Genomic DNA, 16,837 nt, shown 5'->3' with positions numbered 1-16,837 from the left:
CTAAAATCAGCTGATGTGAAACAACGCGCTAGGGTATTTTTCGATACATTTTAATTGAGTGCAATAATAACTATTCGATTCTTTTTGGAGACATTTTACAGACTGGCACGTTATCGAACCTTAAGGGTCAGCAAAACAAAGAAATGTTTATATATTTTAATAAAAAGGATTTTCATGATTTAGAACTAGCTCAGACTTGCCGGTAGACGATTGCAATCAGGCCCAGCAGCAGCTGTGCGACCCAGGACAGCAGAAGAATAATCAGCGTAATTAGCCCCATGATGTAGAAATTAATTATTGAAGCCCCCATATCTTTCCAGGATCCCCGATTGCGCACCAAGAACAGGAAGTTCAGTCCCATTATGTTGCAAATGAACAATATGCAGATGAAGATTCTCTTCTCCCTCTGACGGGCATACTCGCAGTGCGTATAGAAAATGGACATGTTTAGCAGCACCGGCAGGGAGTGCTTCAACAGAACAAGACCCATGGTGATATACGGCGCATACTGCCAGAGGAAGCAGCGCCCACTGTTGGAATCAAACAGATTGTCGACCGATTCAAAAGATTCCATGCCAAAGAATGAGAATAATGTATACAGGAGAATACTGAAGGCCACACGTGGAACTGATTTGGCCGAGTTCGTAGCGGCGAGCGATAGGCTCAGTTCCATGGTGAGCAGCTGCACGAAGACGGATTCGTATGAGGTGGAAAGCAGAGCATGGAGCGATCCCAGATTAAAGCAGATCTGGTCCAGACGCTGCTCCAGATCCGACTCCTTGTTCGTTAGAACGGAGACAAAGGCATAGATCAAGAAAGCCCAGCTGGCTAGGTATAGCAAGATGGGTATTTCGTATTTCTCTGAGTCAAAATACGCACAGATGATGGTGTTCAACAGGATCAGGGCATTACAGTACTTGGTGTGATAACTGTAACTGCAGCGCCGCTTCTTGGACCAAAATGCTCTTAGAAATACTAGCACAATGCCAGACAGAAAAAGATACCAATTTTGGTAACCCTCTGACAGCGGCAGAAGGGGGAAACAGGCAAGGATAATGACCAGCGCCAGCCAGGTGTAGAACTCCCGGGAGTTAGGCACGAAGTTTCTCCAATTGTTATAGAATCCAAAGGCTACGAAACACAGCGAGATCAGACGTCGCTCAAAGAAGGTAAACACCATCAGCTCAGCGCATACAATAATCAACAACAGTTGCGACGCTGAAGTCATCCGGGCAGTTACTCCAGGCTGACTGCTGGGCACCGATGCTGACGTGGATCCACACGCCTTGGGCTTCAATGCCATCATCCATACAGGCATCGGGAGCAACAAATAGAATGCAATTGCGATCGGCGCTCGCTGCGCCACGAGAAAGATTAGCAACAAGAACATGGAAACATCCAATGTTATTCTGCACACTTTTTCTTGCTTTTCAAGCATTATCTGGAGTTTTCCTGCCGTGTTCCTGGACAGCAATCGGTACAGGTAGAATATCCAACCAAGGAAGGTGGCCGTAGTGCTTAGCAGTAAACAATTGCGATAGTACCCGTGATAGTAGTCAATTCCCTTTAGAGTAAGCTCCATAACGACATTGCTCCTGGCCAAAGATTCCGAATAGGCCCTTCTGGTGTGAAGATTCAATATCAGCTTCTTATATGATTTGATTTCTGCCGGCGACAGCTCATCGAAGTTTTTCAAAAAGTCAGCAAAGAACCCTTGCCTGTGCTGCTCCAGCAGCTTTTCGTATTGAGCTAGCAACTGGAGAGCATTGCTGTGAGCAGCCATGGCCTCGTACTTCTCACTCACAGCCATGTAGCCGGTCGGCAGTGTCCCAAAATTGTTCATTGGAGGAGGCAGGCCTACCAGTGCGGACATCAGTGGTGTCAGTTGTGCCTGCTCTAGCTCGTGGAGCGGTAACTGGAGGCCCTCATCATTGGCCACAAATTTGCGGGCTCCCACAGTGGAAGCGATACGGGAAACTCCTGCGCCCCAGAGCATGAAGGGTGTTTCGATTTCATGTGCTGTGCCAGAACCATGGATGCCTAAGCAATGGATGGAGCAATGTTTTGAATGGTATTCGAATAAATCGGTTATTTTTGTATATCTCAAACCTGTGTCTGTCATGCCGTGGTCAGAGGTCAGCAAGTAAGCTGTATTCTTATCCGGGAAGGTTTCCTCGAATTTCAGGTACATCTCCCAAATGCCACGCTCCGTAATGTTAAGGCTTTTTTGGAAAAGGATCGTTCCTGGTTTGTGGACATGTCCGGCCCTGTCGGAGCTCATCAAATGCAAGAAGAATACTACCGTGCTGAATGTGTTCCACTTGTTCTTAATGCGATCAAGGAGTGCGCTTACTTGGCTAAACACCCATTCGTCCAGTCTGTAGGTAGCCCATCTTGCCGCTTCGTACACAGCGTCATTGAAGGGATGGAAGTGCACGCTGCCTCCGCGCTTGGTTACCTTCTTAAATACGTCCATTATGTTCGGACATCCCCAGGAAAAACTGTAGCCACTGCGATTGAGCACCGAGTCAAAGTCAATGGGATTCCCTTTCCAGCCTTTGAAAACTGCCGAAGGATCCTCGTAGAAGCCCGCTAGCAATGCTATGTGACCTGGTCGAGATTCAGTGGGAGCACGCGTGCGAGATATTCCAACCAACCCTTCGCGCATGAATATCTCCCGCAAATGCGGCACATGCCGGCAATTGTCTTCGAAAAACGAAGCGGCACGGAGTCCATCAGTAGCAAACAGAACCAAGCGAGTCGCCGGAGGATTCAAATCGTATGCAAGTAGAGGTGTCTGTGGCTGTAGGCCCTTGATGACGGTCGAACGAAAGTTGATCACAAGTATCGAGCCCAGGAGAAGTACGTGGACCAGAAATGCGTAAAATATCCACATTGTGTTAAAAATGTATGCTCTCTGTATCTCTCCAAAGTTCAAGTGCGATAAGTGAGCCAAGCTATTGAGTACCCAGCCTACTGTAATCGAATAGCAAGCGATAGGTATATCGATGTTGGTAACGGTTAGCCCATTGACGACCAATGGGGTACTCAAATACAGTTCACGAAAATAAAGAAAATTGAATTATTTTAGCACAGTTCAGGTGAAAGATATCGTGGAAATAATGATTGTAGAGAAAGAGGAAGGTTGGATCTACAAGAATAATTTACAAAACAATATTATTTTCCGTGTTTGAACTGAAGCTGTTCACCTGTTTGAATAGAGGGGGCTAAGTGGGCTAAGTTCGTTTTTCATCTGTTAATGATAAAAATGGCTTCGGCGGCACGTTTATACACAAGTTTTCGTTTATTTTCTAAAAATGCCGTGAACTGCAACGCCATCGGAGGCAAGAGTCTGGTGGACGGCGTGGCTATTACAAAAAATGGCAAAACAATAGTTGCCTGGCATCCAGAAACAGCCTTCCCCTACGAACACTCAAAGCCGCTGCCCAAAGTTGTGGAAGCGCAAACCTCTGCGGTGATCAAGGAAACTGCACTGAAGACGGCGATGCAGGGATTCAAGAGGAAGCATCCTGAAGTGGCACGCTACGAGCTGTCGAAATTGACACACACCACAAAGCACCGTTGGTTCCCACGTGCTCGCGACAAGAAGGCCAAGAAGACGCCCATGGATAGGCCATACCTGTAAACTGGGTGCATTGCATAATAAATTCGTTTACGTTTTAATCCATGCGCTGTCTCTTTATGAATACATTTAACAAATCAGAAATGGGAATGTCTGCCGACGTCTGGGCCTGCTGCGGGGCTGTATTGTTTCGGTGTTGTGGAAATGTGGGCATCATGCGTGGGTCACAGGCTGCAAGTGGACAGATTTAGGCTATCATTTAGAACATTAAGGCTATTGATGATTAGCTTACCCTGTGGCGGATCAATGAAGTACTTGCTGTTCAAACACTCTTCGGCTGTGGCTCGGGTATTGGGGTTGTAGATGAACAATATGTTTAGGAGATTTCTGCCCGCCTGTGCGATTGCACTGAATTTGTTTTTTAGATTGTTGTACGGCTGCTGGCTCAATGTGAAATTTCGCACGGCCGGTAGCTCTGAAAAACCTGGCCAGATGGACTCTGATGGCGCTCCAAGCAGATCAATTATCATATCCAGCTGGGCTATCTCGGAGCTTCCAGGCAGCATTGGTTTTCCCAGTAGTAACTCGCCAAGTATGCAGCCAAACGACCACATGTCCACGGCTGTGGTATGTGTTTTGCATCCGAGTAGTAGCTCCGGGGCGCGATACCACAGGGTCACCATTTGCGGTGTCATTGGTTTGGGGGGATTGCTATACATGCGTGCCAGGCCAAAGTCAGCTGTAAGAGCGAAAAAGATTAGCTTGGAAACTAGAAATAGCGTTCGCTTTACTTGCCTAACTTGATGCACCCATCGTCCGTCATCAACAGGTTTGAAACTTTCAAATCGCGATGGATTATATACCGATCGTGAATATATTTTAGGGCACGCAGTACCTGCAACGTAATACACTTGACCTCAGACTCGGTGAACGGTTTGGCCATGTTGTCCAGCACGGAGGCTAGGTCTTGCTCACAGAAATCCATGACAAGGAATATGCTGTCCAAGCTCTTGCCCACGACAACTTCCCGCAGCCGGACGATATTTTCGTGCTTGAGTTGCTTTAGTATCATTATTTCACGCAATCCGCTCAACGGGAGGCCATGCTTCTCCTGGTCCATGCGCACCTTCTTCAGGGCCACAACTTCGTTGTTCCGAGTGTCACGAGCTCGATCTGGGAGAAATCATGTTGGTTTATTCGGTTTGATGCGGTTTTAGGCTGACTTACAAACAATGCCATAGCTGCCTTCACCCACGCGGTTTAGCTTCTCGAACTCGGCGACGGGTCGGCAGCGTCCATACTAATTATAGAAAGAAGTATGTATATAAAACACGAAAATATTTCTTTGAGCAGTCTTCGACTGCCTGACAAATTTACCAAATTCTGCTCCGGGATCGGCATGGGGGTTCCACTGTTCTTCAGCGATATAAGAAATCCCTTGCGTGTGATGGGCGCGTGGGGATCGGGGGCCGGGTTGGCTTCCAATTCATTTGACGTCAAGCTGGACGACATTTTTAGCAATTATTTTGCTTATACCGGGTTTATACCCGGCATTCTTGATGGAAAAAACGAGCTTAACCCACTTAACCCCCCTCTATTTATGCACAATCTAAATAGCACAGTTTGTAAATTATTCCTGTAGAGCAATCAACTTTCAAAAAAATTGGCGCTGATATTTTTGAACTTGAACTGCGCTAAAAGTCTTCAAGTTTTATAATATTTGTGGAGTACAATAGGTTAAGCTATGGATAAAATCGACTAGATAATTCGATAACTTTTAAGAACATCCAGGGGAAAGAACAAAAATTGCGTGCCAATTAAATGAATTTTCAAATTTGTTCTTTGAAGTTTGCTACAATTTTACCGCATGTTAAATAATGAAAAACCATGTCGTAGTTTCGTAATAGTTACTAATTCAAGCAAAAACAAAACGGTTAGAAAATTGAGCACGATTCAAGAAAGTGAAATTGCACCAGTTTAAAGAAATTTCGTTAGAGATTCAAATGCATGCTTTAAGCATTAAAAAAGCATAGCTTCCAGTTCGTCATCACTGTATACGCATGTGTTAAACTCTTCGCGTAAATCCACAACAACAAGGCACTATCAATTATCACCCTGAACTAGGAGTCGATCGCCGATCGTCTCTCTACCGGTGGTATATAAACGTTAACCCCCAGTCGAGGTGCATCATTCAGTATTCAGTTCTGCAGCAACAGTGTTCCAGTGACATACAAAAGCCCAAAGGATATAAGCTTGTTATCTACACACACAACACATCTATTCTATCATCATGCAGAAGAATACAATTTGGTATGCGGCTGTGCTGCTTGTGCTCTACCTCACCCTGGTCTTCTGCGAGGAAACAGAGGAAAGCGCTGATCCTCCGGCCGCCTTGGATAACCAAACGGAGAGCTGGGAGAATCTAGGCCGGGAACTGATGGAATTCGAGGGACGCACCCGTCGGCATCGTCACCACATGTTTTGGTGTAAGTAGACTCGGTTATGGTTATCCAATCGAGAGATCCAGATGTGTTCAGCTGGGTCATTTATACAAAAATTAGCACTAACAAGTTACAATTCTGATCACTTGGGATCATCAGCATAATAATAATCGGGAGTGTACACATGAACACTGCCAATTTGACACTTTCTTTGGAAAGTTTCTCCCCATCCCAAACCAGACGCATCTTTCCCAATTGGACGATCACGAATCGTTCCGTTCATTTAACACTTTTCACTTTCAATCGGGGCACAGATATTGTTTAATGGATTGTCGTAGATCACGTTCCCCCTCGCTCTCATTCAGTTGTAGAACTTCTGGTAAAAGTTTTCCTGCCATGATGCAACGAGAAATTATTTAATCTTGATTGATCCCGCTTCTTCCAGACCGCCATCTCTGGCCCTTGGCCATTGCTTACTTTATCAAGGTGAAAGTGGTGATCGTTTCGTTCTTCGTTGGAAGCGCTATTTACTTGGGTCTGCGCTACTTCTGGCCCCATGCCAAATGCAACCAGGAGATCATCCTGGATCATCCGTGAGTTGTGTAGTCCTATTGTAAACTAATAATCATTTCCATAATTCCTTGATTTAGTCCTGCGTCATACAGTCATCACGATCACATTCCCTACTCCCTCGATCACGATCATTCGGAGCACTACGATGCGCCGACATCCTTTGACTCCAGCTCTGGATCTAGCTTTGAACCATACTCCGGTTACAGCAGCTATGCCGCCTCGGACATAGTCTCTGATGATCATGGCGACTATCATAGTGACACTCCGACGGCTCCTTCCGATCTGCATCGTCGTGGTAAGCGCAGTGCTGCTGAGCAGCCGGAAATTGAGATTGAGGATGATGAGCAGGAACAAGAACAGGTAGAAATTGTGGACGAGGAGATTTCCGAGAGTGTGGCCCGTCAAATGCCCGCTGAAGAGCAGTGAGTATAGCAGTTGAGGAGATGCCTTATGAAATGAAATTAAACTTGGTAAACTCTCGATTAGGATTGCGAACTTCATGTTCGCCTTCTTGGGCCTCGACTCCAAGGCCTGTCGCCGTCGCTTTGTCTGCGAAATGGAGTTCCGATCAAAGCTGAACCCCTTGACCAGCATGGCCTTCCGCATTGTGGGACGCGGCTTCTTCGAGAAGTATACCAATTCGCGCAATCCCGAGGCCAGGGCCAACAGCTTCAGCGAATGCGCGGCCGTGAATCCCGAGTGCATATTCGTCGAGACTGGCGAGCCTTCAGAAGCCGAGGGCCAGCAGGAAGAGGAGCAGGTGGCCACCGAGGAGCCCAGCAGCTTGGACTCCCAGAACGAGATCAACCTGCAGGCTGAGCGGCGAAATGCCAAGCTGCGCAATCGCCGCGGCGATCGTATGCTGAGCTCCATTGCCGAGCACATTCTGATGCAGTAGTCCGGATCGTAGATCGGAGTGATGTTGGAGCGATGTGTTCAATTAATCTATTTATTGTATTTATTTATTTTAGCTATAAGAGTGAAGAACGTACCCAGAATGGAAACACAAAATAAACTTGCCTCATCTACATATGAAAACAGAACTAGAAATCTCCATGAGTCAAGAGTTACACAGGGGAAAAAAACAAAACCAAATGAATACCTTGAAATGTGACTAAATTGATGATCGACTAAGGAGAGAACGCAGCAATCAGGACTAAATCTTCTTAGTCTTTTTCTTTTTGATGGCATTTATCTGCTCCGCCAATTGTTCGATCTCTCGCTGGCTCTCTCTCGGCTCGTTCTTGCGCACTTGAGTCTTGATCTTGTGGCGCTGGGAGAGATCAGACGCCAGATCGTTGAGCTTGCCCCACACAAAGGCGAGGAAGTTGGTGGCCAAATCCTGCTTGAAGAAGGCAATCGCCACGAGGGCAATGAGAACCAGCGCGGAGATCGAGTTCTGATTCAGATCTGTCTCGGCTGCTCGCACCTCAGGCTTGAAGTCCAGCTGAATGAACACTGAACCCCTGTCGGCCACAAAGCTGGTCGATGGCAGCTTATAGGTGTACGTCTTGTCTGACAGCGTCGACTGTAGCTCCACAAAATAGCTCTTACCGTCGAGAGGAATTCGCGGAAGGAATATAGTCATGCCTGGATTCAGGCGGGCCTTGGGATTCACTGGTGTGCCCACGCGCTGCGAGAATACCGGAGAGTCGGAGTTGCCACGACGGTACATTACAATGCGCAGAGTCTTGTAGTGATCGTTGAGAGTGGCCGTCACACGGGCCGTGATGTCCACAATCTTCAGAGGACTCATGGCCACCAGATTGATGTCGCGCACGTCTTGATGGCCCACGCTGACCTCGTGCTCGTTGGGAAGAGATCGCTCTACTCTCTCGTTGTCGGGCACCACGCGAACTGAGTACTTGCAGCCAGGCTGAAGGCCACGGATGCGATACTGTCCATTGGGCTCACTCGTGGCCTCCTCCTGCTGGCTGTGACAGCTCTCATCGGCGGTGGCCTTTACATTAACTTCGGCAAAGGGCTGGCCATTAAGCGAAGTAATGGTGCCAAAGATGGAGTAGGCAAAGCGTTTCCCACTGTGGAAAAACAACATTGTTCAGCAAGGTATAGACTCCAGCTGAAACAAGAAGACTCACATGAGGGTGACTTGATTGGTCTCCCCATCCTTTATATCGATCATCTTGGAGTTCGGCTCGAACTTGTACTCCTTCATCATGGGTCGCAGATAGTATTGTGAGGGCGACAGCGAGTGGAAGTTGATGGCACCATCATCTCCAGTCACAAGGTTCTTGCGATAGCTCTCCCACCGCTCAGCGACAGCAAGACACCGCCCAAGAGCTGACCCGCCTCGTCCTTCACAATTACGGAAATCTCGCACAGCTTGTGGGCACTGAACGATGCCGACTGACGATTGTATTCGCTGAACACGTACGACTCCTTCTCCGCCTTCAGATCGAAGGCCATGCCCGCATCGATGGGGTTAAACTTGAACTCGCCAGTCACGGCGGTGAGTGTCTCGATGTCCTTCAGCGCGGGATGCTCGGGGAAGGACAGGGTTATCTTGGCATTCTTAATCGCCGGTACCACCTTGCCGCGCAATATCAGACCCCTAGTAGCCACAAAGTTGAAGGCAATGTCAACACAGTCGCTGCCGCCCACGATATCCTGGTGCTGTGGCGCAAAAAGCATCACATCGCTCACGGGTGTAATGTGGAGGACTTCCTCAGGCTTTAGATAGGTGTCGTAGCGGTAGGCGTACTTGCCATCTACCTTGTGCGACTCGGCCGTGGGCGTGATGGTCTCTTTGCCCAGTTTCTCTGATTCGAGAAGCAACTTAATCGAGTCAGCCGTTGACTCCGTGGATAACACGCGAATGCCAGTCTTGTGGGCAACCGCATTGATGATCAGCGTCTGAAGTTGTTCTGGCTCCGGGGTGATGAACTTTGAAGGCAAAGAGTCATCGTAAGTATGGCAGCCCTCAAGCTTGAAGTCGTAGCTGCCGTATTTCGACACACAGAAGGTGTTCACGCCGGATAGAATTTTCAGCGTTTCCGATGGTGCCTTTGCTTCCGTGGGTCCTGTAACGTGGGTATACCTCATCTGAATAGGGGAGAATGAACAGAACTCTTAGCTTGCTTTGTGGCTTTTAGGAATTATCTTTTAACATCACTAACCAATGCCCGATGGCTGGAGATGATGGAGACCTCGTAGCCCTTGTGAATGAACGGCGGTGCGTCCTCCTCGGCGGATGCAACGTTCAGGAAGACGCGCGTCGATTCATAGCAGAGATTTCCTTGGGGTATTGTCAGCTCGTACGGGCCGGGCAGCATGTCCTTAAATACAAATTTTCCACCTGGAAAGAATTCCATCAATAGTCAGCAGAGATACAGAGCCTCAAAGTCAGCACTTACGATGAGCCTTGGCTTTCCATTTGTTGGTCGTTGGCTGTCCGGTGGCGTCGAGAGCCTGGAGCGTGACCTCGGCCCCGGTGCATGTGCCCGTGGCATCCGGCAGACACTGCAGCTCTCCGCGAATTTTGGCACGAAGCTGTGAGAAGGTTATGCCATTGATGGGCTCCCCCTTGACCTCGGTCTGCTGCTGCACGGGGAAGAATTGAACGCCACTGGCCTTGTCCGCATCCGTGGTGAGAACCTCTATGCTGAACTTACCGACAGGAAGGTACGCGCACCAGCTACCGCTTCCCGCCTGTGTTTTAGTCGTTGTGTGGAAGGTGGAGCCGAGCTTCGTGAGACCCACTGCATAGGAATTCGTAGACACTACTTTGCCGCACACTTCGTAAGCGGAGGGCACAACCGTCGGCAGCTCAGCCGTGTTTATCTGGGCCTTGACCTGCAATGGAGCAAACTGCAGCTGTGGCGATTCAACTTCTATGTTTATGGTCCCCGCTTTGATGTTCTGCAGCGTGTAGCTACCCTGGTCATCTGTTTCGGCCACCTTCTTGCCATTCAGCTTGACAATGGCCGATTTGAGTGGCGCGCCACCGGCAGAGCCCAAAACGCGGCCCGAGATGGTGAATCCAGTTATCTTAAACTCTTCCTTCAGCTGCAGCGTATCCTTGCCCACTTCCACTTCCAGGAAATCGGGACTAAGGTGAAGTTTTAGCTTGGTGTTCTCGTTAATGGCCTGCAACAGGTATTTGCCAGAGGGTACGTTCTTGAATGTATATTCGCCAGATTTCTCAATGAGGGTGTAGCAAGAGGCGGCAGACTCGTATTCGCTCCTGCCACTATTTGAGGCTGCGACAGAGGACTTGTCGCATTTTGGCACCAGAGCTTGCTGTGGATTACAAAAGTCAGATTAATGATTCGATTGATTAGGCTTCATACACTCGACTTACTCCCTTTTTTTTGAACAAAGCCACGCCTAAGCTGCCAGGGAGTTGAGCACTTGTATCAAAGCGGCCATTGATATCGAAACCAGACACCACCAGAGAGTTTTCCGGCAGCTCTGTGTTGCCACTGACAACCACGACGTCGTGCTCCGCCTTGGAGAAGTGCCACTTCGAGTGCGTGGCCTTAATTACATATTTTCCAGGGATGATGGGGGTGAACGAGAAGATGCCATTGATGTCTGTCTTTGTGCGCCTCACTTCGCCCTGTTCAGACTGAAGTTCTACATCTACATCACGTGCTCCGCCGCCAGTGGCCAGGCCCACTTTGCCGGTTATGCCGAAGCCCTTAAACACAAAGTTCACGTCTTTGCCCTGACTGCACACGTCATTCTTTCCATCGAAATTCAGTTCAACGTGCTCCGGCTCGAAGCTCCAGCCGGGCGGCGGGGATATGCTTAGCAGGTAGTCACCCTTATCATAAATGGGCAGGAAATAATATCCATTTGAAGGCGAGCAATCAGTCTTATCCTTTAGCGAACCTTGTTTCGTCAATCTGTGGTATCCGAAGTTAAAAGAATATGGCGGGTGAGCATTAATTTATTATTTAATTAGTGCCAGCACCGCACCATGCGCACAATCTTATCAGCGGGCAACGAAGTTTTCGGGAACTTACAGTTTGATCTCTACTTTGGAAAAGTCAATATCGGCATGGCTTTTTATGAAGCCGCCACAGCCTACCACTTCATTGGACTGTGCGTTTATTTCACCTAATAATTTAATTAATAAAATTAAAATAACGCCGGAAAAAAACCTCATTTTGACTTAGAGGTGCAAGCCCATCGATAGTACGATCTATATATCGAATTCGAATAGCATAAATGTTATCGGCATTTACCAACACTACTGACTCTATTTGTTTTGGCTATAAAAGATAGTTTATTTAGCCATTAAACAATACAAATCTGGCTTGACGACTTGCTTCAATTCATTGCTGCAGAAGTTTGTATTTAATTAAATTATTTAACACAAAGGAAGGGGTGACAATGCAGTTGTACTCCAAAACAGCTGACAACTGATAACAAGCAGAAGATAGCAAGAATAAGAAAACCACCCCCGTAAAGATCCCAGGGAAAGGGCGCGGGTTTGTCGAAAGCTGTGGCGGTTGGTTTCCTGCCTCATTCGCGACGTGCACTCGCTCCGGAATAGATTTCCCGAATACAACAAATCACGACGCTGCTGCGACACGAGCACCAACAAATGACTCTGTGGGAGCTGCAAATATTGATATAACCTGCACGCTCCTACCCGCCCGCCGACTATGGATTGGTAGCGTTGCACATTGCGAAATTCAAGCTATTCGTCATCGCCATCGTAGAGGAAATCCCCCGTCAGAATGGCTTTAGCCAGCGCCGCAGCCGCCTTGCTCAAGGCTTCCCAGACGCCGCTGCAGCAGCTGCTGGAGGACATCAACTTCCAGCGCACCAAGGAGATGCGGCAGCTGCTCAAAGATGGTGCGTGTCCTGACTCCTGTATCCTTAACCACTTTCATTTCTCCTTCTTATTGAGAAAATTTGTCTACATTTGCACATTATCGATTTGTCAGCGCAACCCCTAAGGGAGAGTGTGTCTCTGTGTCTGCCTTTTGTCTGTACCTACAACTGGCTGTGTGTCAGTGTGTGTTCCGCTCCACTTTTTTTTTTGGCCCACAGTTTGCTTTCCTTTATGTAAGCGGCGTGTCCTTTTGTGATTGCGGGGGGTGGTGGGTGTCATTCCCAACAGCTGTTCACCTGTCGGGCAGCTCCCTAGTGAAATGAGTAGGAACATACAACTGATTTTTGATAATGTTGCAGATGGCGGCTTTGTGGTGCTCCAGGGCACAACCTACTGGACGGATCTCTTTGTGCGCCACTTCCTCTTCCAAACAGAACCCGAGCATAGCATCGATTCGGACGATTTGCTCTTCTTCGTGCGAAAGAAACACGTGAAGAGCTCTTCACGCCACATGCCAAAATATGAGGTGAGTCCAGCAGGTGGCTCTTCTCTGACCCTCCTTTTAAATACTATTTCCCCATCCTCTTAAGACTGAGGTAGAGGTATTCCGTAAGGACTCGCGCAAACTGCCCATTGGCGATCCCGATGTGGACTGGGAGGAGACGGTCTATCTCAACATGGTCATTCACCAGTTTGATTACACCCTGACGCTGGCCATTTGCACCCGAACGTCGCCCAAGGAGCTGCAGGTACTGCGCAGGCACTCTCAGCGCGTCTACGCCAGTCCTAGCCGAAGGAAGATGGACACCAAGGGGGAGGGCGAGGAGATAACGTATCCACACATCTGTTTTATGGTGGACAACTTCGACGAGGTGTTCAGCGACATACTGGTGCGCGATGGCGAGATGGTGTGCGTTGAACTGGTGGCCAACGATAAGGATGGGTCAGTTCAGGGCGTAATCTTCCTGGGATCCATACGCTACGATGCCCTAAAGAAGGTTTACGATGCCAGGGTTAGTTTGAAAGCAACAAAAACATAACCATCGTGTAATTTCCTGTTCATTTGATTCTGCAGCAATCGAGTCTCAGCTCCAAGGTGGCCCAGCGCATGTCCTTTGGGCTGTTCAGCAGCGGAGCCGGAGTGCAGACACGCTGCGAGTTTGTCCGCATGAAGGGACCTCAGGGAAAGGGTCATGCCGAGATGGCCGTGACCAAGCCAAAGGGATCCGGCGTGGAGACCCCCACAAGCGAGCCGGGCTTCTGTGCCACAGACATGTGGGACGAGTGGGAGGAGGAGAACGATGACTACTGCACCTACCGTCACCAACGCCGGCTCAGCGACCCCAGCGCTAATCTGAACAACTTCTCGCGCTACGGCTGGCGTACAAAGAATGCCAACGCCCAGGATATGGTGGGCAGCGGCACCAGCTCCAATGTCGGCGCAAAGGCACGCTCCGAAAACGAAGGCTTGGACTCGCTGGCCAGCGAGGTATCGGAGATCGAGGCCGGTGATCTGCGCGACGGTCAGTCCCAATCCAAACTATTTTCTTATTTTTTCTATTCATTTGAGCATTTCTTAGTTGCATGCTTTCCACATTCACATTCGTATTTGTACGTGTGCCGCCTTGCACTCATTGCCGTAGTTTTTGCCGCTTCTTCTGCCTGCTCCTTTCCTTTCCGTTCCGTTCTGTTTATTCTTGAGTTGTTCCTCGTAATGTGTTGTGGTTCCATCGATGATTTTCCTTTACCTATTTCCAATTATCAAATTTATATATATACTTTAATCTACCTCCAAGCGACGCCAGAGTATATATATAAAGAACACCCTGACATTGCCGAGAAAGCAGGACAAATAATACACAAGGACAACCCAAAATTATTTCGTTATACCCGTTACCCTGATTTCCTGAATACCTTTTCCGTTTCTTCCGTTTTAATGTACACACACGAGAGGGAAAAGTTTGTCAAGAATAAATGAGAATGGAAATGGATAAACATTCGAGAACTTTCCCCCCTTGAGAGAATGTTCTTAGAGATATAATAGCTTTTCATTGACCCCAATTCTTCCTGTGGTGGTGGCATCAACATTAACAGTTCCATTCTTGTCATCAAGCTCCACAAAACACTCGATCCCCTAGAATATCTACATATGTCGCCCCTTTCTGGTTTATTATTTCACTGCTTTCTGTTGCCAATTATTTGTAAGTTGCTTGGGCCGATCCTCGGTTGTACATGTGTGTCGATGTATCAATGCTTATAAACGCAAAAACCGATCTATATCTACTTGTAGATCAGCAACGTCCTGCTTTCTCGGCCTCCGCGGCAAAACTGCACTCGAATCCGAAGTGCTCCGATACGCTCGCTCCCGCGACGGGTGAGCTAGACAAGGGGCCGACACACGAATCTCCAGGTTGTGGTGACGGTGACGGTGACTGTGCAGCTGCAGCGGCAGCTGTTCCAGCTGTTACTCCACCACCCCTAAGCGCTGCCGTTGAGGTGACTGTGGCCAGCGATCAATCCGGCACGAGCACGACCACGGGCTGCAACTGCTTTGGCGGCAAAAAGTGTAAGAAGCGCTGGGCATCGTCCAAGACCTCAGACACCCCGGAGATGTCCGAGATGTACTGTCCCAGATGCGAGGATCCGTCCAATGAGACGCCTGCCTGTCTCAGCAAGATGCCGGACAAGCGACAGTCTCGTCTTAAGCCAAAGACCAGTATTTTGAGTGTGGAGAGCGAACTGCTGGTGGGCAAGCGAAGCAGCCTGAGACTGCCCGCCGACAGCAAACGCAAGCCACTGGGCGGAAGCATCACAAGAAGCGCCTCACTCAGTGCAGCCGATCGCAGAACGAGTCTGCCGGTAGCCACCAAGAAGATAATTACCCCAAGACTGCGCCCTGCTAAGGCTAAGGATCAGGACAAGGGCAAAGACAAAGAGAAAGAGAAAGATAAGAACAAGGAGAACGAAAAGAAGTCTTCTAACCAGAAATCCAACGGATCGACGAGTAATTTCCTGTCCAAGATGTCGCCCAAGCGGCTACGACAAGGCAAGGATAAGGACAAGGAAATTGACAAGGGCAAGACCAAATCGAACGCTCCATCGAAGGCAGAGGCTGGAAACAATAACAATGCAAAAACGCCAAATTCAACAGCTCCTGCAAAGACGGAGGAGTATGAAATAGCCGACGATGCCACTTCCTTGAACGGCAGCAAATCTGAGGGCACAGGGGCACCCAAGATGGCCGTCATGAGCGAGAGCGAAAGCAAGCTGATGATCAGCGTGCGAGGTCGCGAAGAGCTGCCTGTGGTGGAGTCAGAGTCACCCAAGACACCCTCGCAACGCTTCGAGAAGTTTGTCCTCGTACCTGTCGAACCGGAAAACCATCCACTGCAGCCGGCTAGTCCGTCCGGCAACGTGAACGATAACGATGAGCTGGCAGACACTGTCGTCTCGCCCACGGAGGTCACACCGATGCTGGACGTGGCCAATGGCAACCAAGAGTCTAGTGCCACCTTACCACGCACTTCCAAGCAGGCGCACATTACCAAGATGTTACACATGGTGCCCAAGCGCCGCACCCCGGACGGCACTAATATTTACTACTGGTGCGATGTGCCCAAGAAGACCCTAAAAGGTCATTGCAAAGGATTCCTTTTTATATTCCTTTAACTCAAATGCATGCCAGTAGCCTCATATGCTTCCGATTTAGACAAAAACTGATGTTATGTGTGCGTTATTCTACTTTTAGAGCTCGACGATGGCGCCTACAATCCGCTGTGGACCAGTCGCGGCTTTACGCAGTCCTTTCATTTCTGGAAAGAGAATCGACGACAGCAGTCGACGCCGCTGAATGCATTCCTCACCTATGTGACACTGCCCTGGTGGAGCATTGCGAAAGGTAAGATCGAAAGCACAATCTCATCAGTTCCGTGTCTCTCATTGAAACACTCTATTGCAGATCTGCTGGATCATCGGGAGACGCCCATTCTGACCTTTTAGTATTACATTCATTTGCGATTGTGATTTGCCTTTATGCTTTATAGTTCTCTTATCCCGTACATATATGTATTCTTTATTCGATCGAGTGCCCCTGTCGTGTGATCAGTTATCAGTTAACTCGTTGTGCTGTCTCCCAATCGCGTATTTCAGTTTATTTATCAGTTTATTCGCTTCGCTCACGACGAACGTTGAGTTTCCTAAGCGCATTATAGTCGATGCAGGCCAACCAACAAATTTATAAACTATATACAAGTATGAGGACGATAATGAAACATGTTAGCGGGAATATAGTAGATATGTAATTGTAATATTATTTGTAAATTTTACCACAAAATATATATATGTACTAATAGAAAACAGACATGACGGAGCGTACCTATATTAAAGGAGCGAAGTAGCCGAAACCCTCGCCCAATAGTAGTCTTAATCAGAAAG

At 48.4% G+C, this 16,837-nt stretch overlaps 6 protein-coding genes across 9 annotated transcripts; 3 read left to right on the top strand and 3 right to left on the bottom strand.

Annotated features, from left to right (window-relative positions):
- Positions 1-34: 34 nt before the first annotated feature.
- Positions 35-2,968, bottom strand: LOC117185748 (GPI ethanolamine phosphate transferase 1-like). Its single transcript, XM_033391011.1, has 2 exons — positions 2,110-2,968; positions 35-2,040 (listed from the first exon to the last, which is right to left on the bottom strand). Exons 1-2 carry the CDS (start codon positions 2,894-2,896, stop codon positions 191-193), a joined length of 2,637 nt encoding a protein of 878 aa, XP_033246902.1. The 5' UTR covers positions 2,897-2,968; the 3' UTR covers positions 35-190.
- Positions 2,969-3,237: 269 nt separating this feature from the next.
- LOC108158458 (39S ribosomal protein L42, mitochondrial) lies at positions 3,238-3,688 on the top strand. The gene has a single exon (XM_017290747.2). It carries the CDS (start codon positions 3,260-3,262, stop codon positions 3,644-3,646), a length of 387 nt encoding a protein of 128 aa, XP_017146236.1. The 5' UTR covers positions 3,238-3,259; the 3' UTR covers positions 3,647-3,688.
- On the bottom strand, positions 3,664-5,175 carry LOC108158456 (cyclin-dependent kinase 10). Its single transcript, XM_017290745.2, has 5 exons — positions 4,961-5,175; positions 4,811-4,883; positions 4,379-4,756; positions 3,876-4,322; positions 3,664-3,814 (listed from the first exon to the last, which is right to left on the bottom strand). Exons 1-5 carry the CDS (start codon positions 5,093-5,095, stop codon positions 3,681-3,683), a joined length of 1,167 nt encoding a protein of 388 aa, XP_017146234.1. The 5' UTR covers positions 5,096-5,175; the 3' UTR covers positions 3,664-3,680.
- Position 5,176: 1 nt separating this feature from the next.
- LOC108158457 lies at positions 5,177-7,682 on the top strand. Its single transcript, XM_017290746.2, has 4 exons — positions 5,177-6,069; positions 6,470-6,617; positions 6,675-7,019; positions 7,084-7,682. The coding sequence occupies exons 1-4, from the start codon at positions 5,874-5,876 to the stop codon at positions 7,493-7,495; spliced, it is 1,101 nt and encodes a 366-aa protein (XP_017146235.1). The 5' UTR covers positions 5,177-5,873; the 3' UTR covers positions 7,496-7,682.
- Positions 7,544-11,728, bottom strand: LOC108158447 (nodal modulator 2). Its single transcript, XM_017290730.2, is given in 7 exon segments — positions 7,544-8,636; positions 8,697-8,862; positions 8,865-9,660; positions 9,735-9,913; positions 9,972-10,857; positions 10,919-11,465; positions 11,586-11,728. Coding segments are annotated over 7 exon segments (3,600 nt in total). The 3' UTR covers positions 7,544-7,753.
- A 93-nt stretch (positions 11,729-11,821) lies between these two features.
- LOC108158449 (uncharacterized protein KIAA0930 homolog) lies at positions 11,822-16,763 on the top strand. 4 transcript variants are annotated; one of them, XM_033391009.1, is made up of 8 exons: positions 11,822-11,911; positions 11,978-12,423; positions 12,763-12,929; positions 12,994-13,416; positions 13,479-13,926; positions 14,694-16,037; positions 16,152-16,301; positions 16,362-16,763. In XM_033391009.1, exons 2-8 carry the CDS (start codon positions 12,306-12,308, stop codon positions 16,400-16,402), a joined length of 2,691 nt encoding a protein of 896 aa, XP_033246900.1. In that variant the 5' UTR covers positions 11,822-11,911; positions 11,978-12,305; the 3' UTR covers positions 16,403-16,763. The 4 variants fall into 4 exon arrangements, with proteins under 4 accessions (XP_033246900.1, XP_017146221.1, XP_017146223.1 ...); XM_017290732.2 differs by having other exon boundaries at positions 11,831-12,423; XM_017290734.2 differs by lacking the exon at positions 14,694-16,037 and having other exon boundaries at positions 11,836-12,423.
- Positions 16,764-16,837: the final 74 nt, after the last annotated feature.

Source organism: Drosophila miranda, chromosome 3 (genome assembly GCF_003369915.1).
Source record: "Drosophila miranda strain MSH22 chromosome 3, D.miranda_PacBio2.1, whole genome shotgun sequence".
Taxonomy (NCBI): domain Eukaryota; kingdom Metazoa; phylum Arthropoda; class Insecta; order Diptera; family Drosophilidae; genus Drosophila; species Drosophila miranda.
This window is presented reverse-complemented; position numbering and strand designations above follow the sequence as displayed.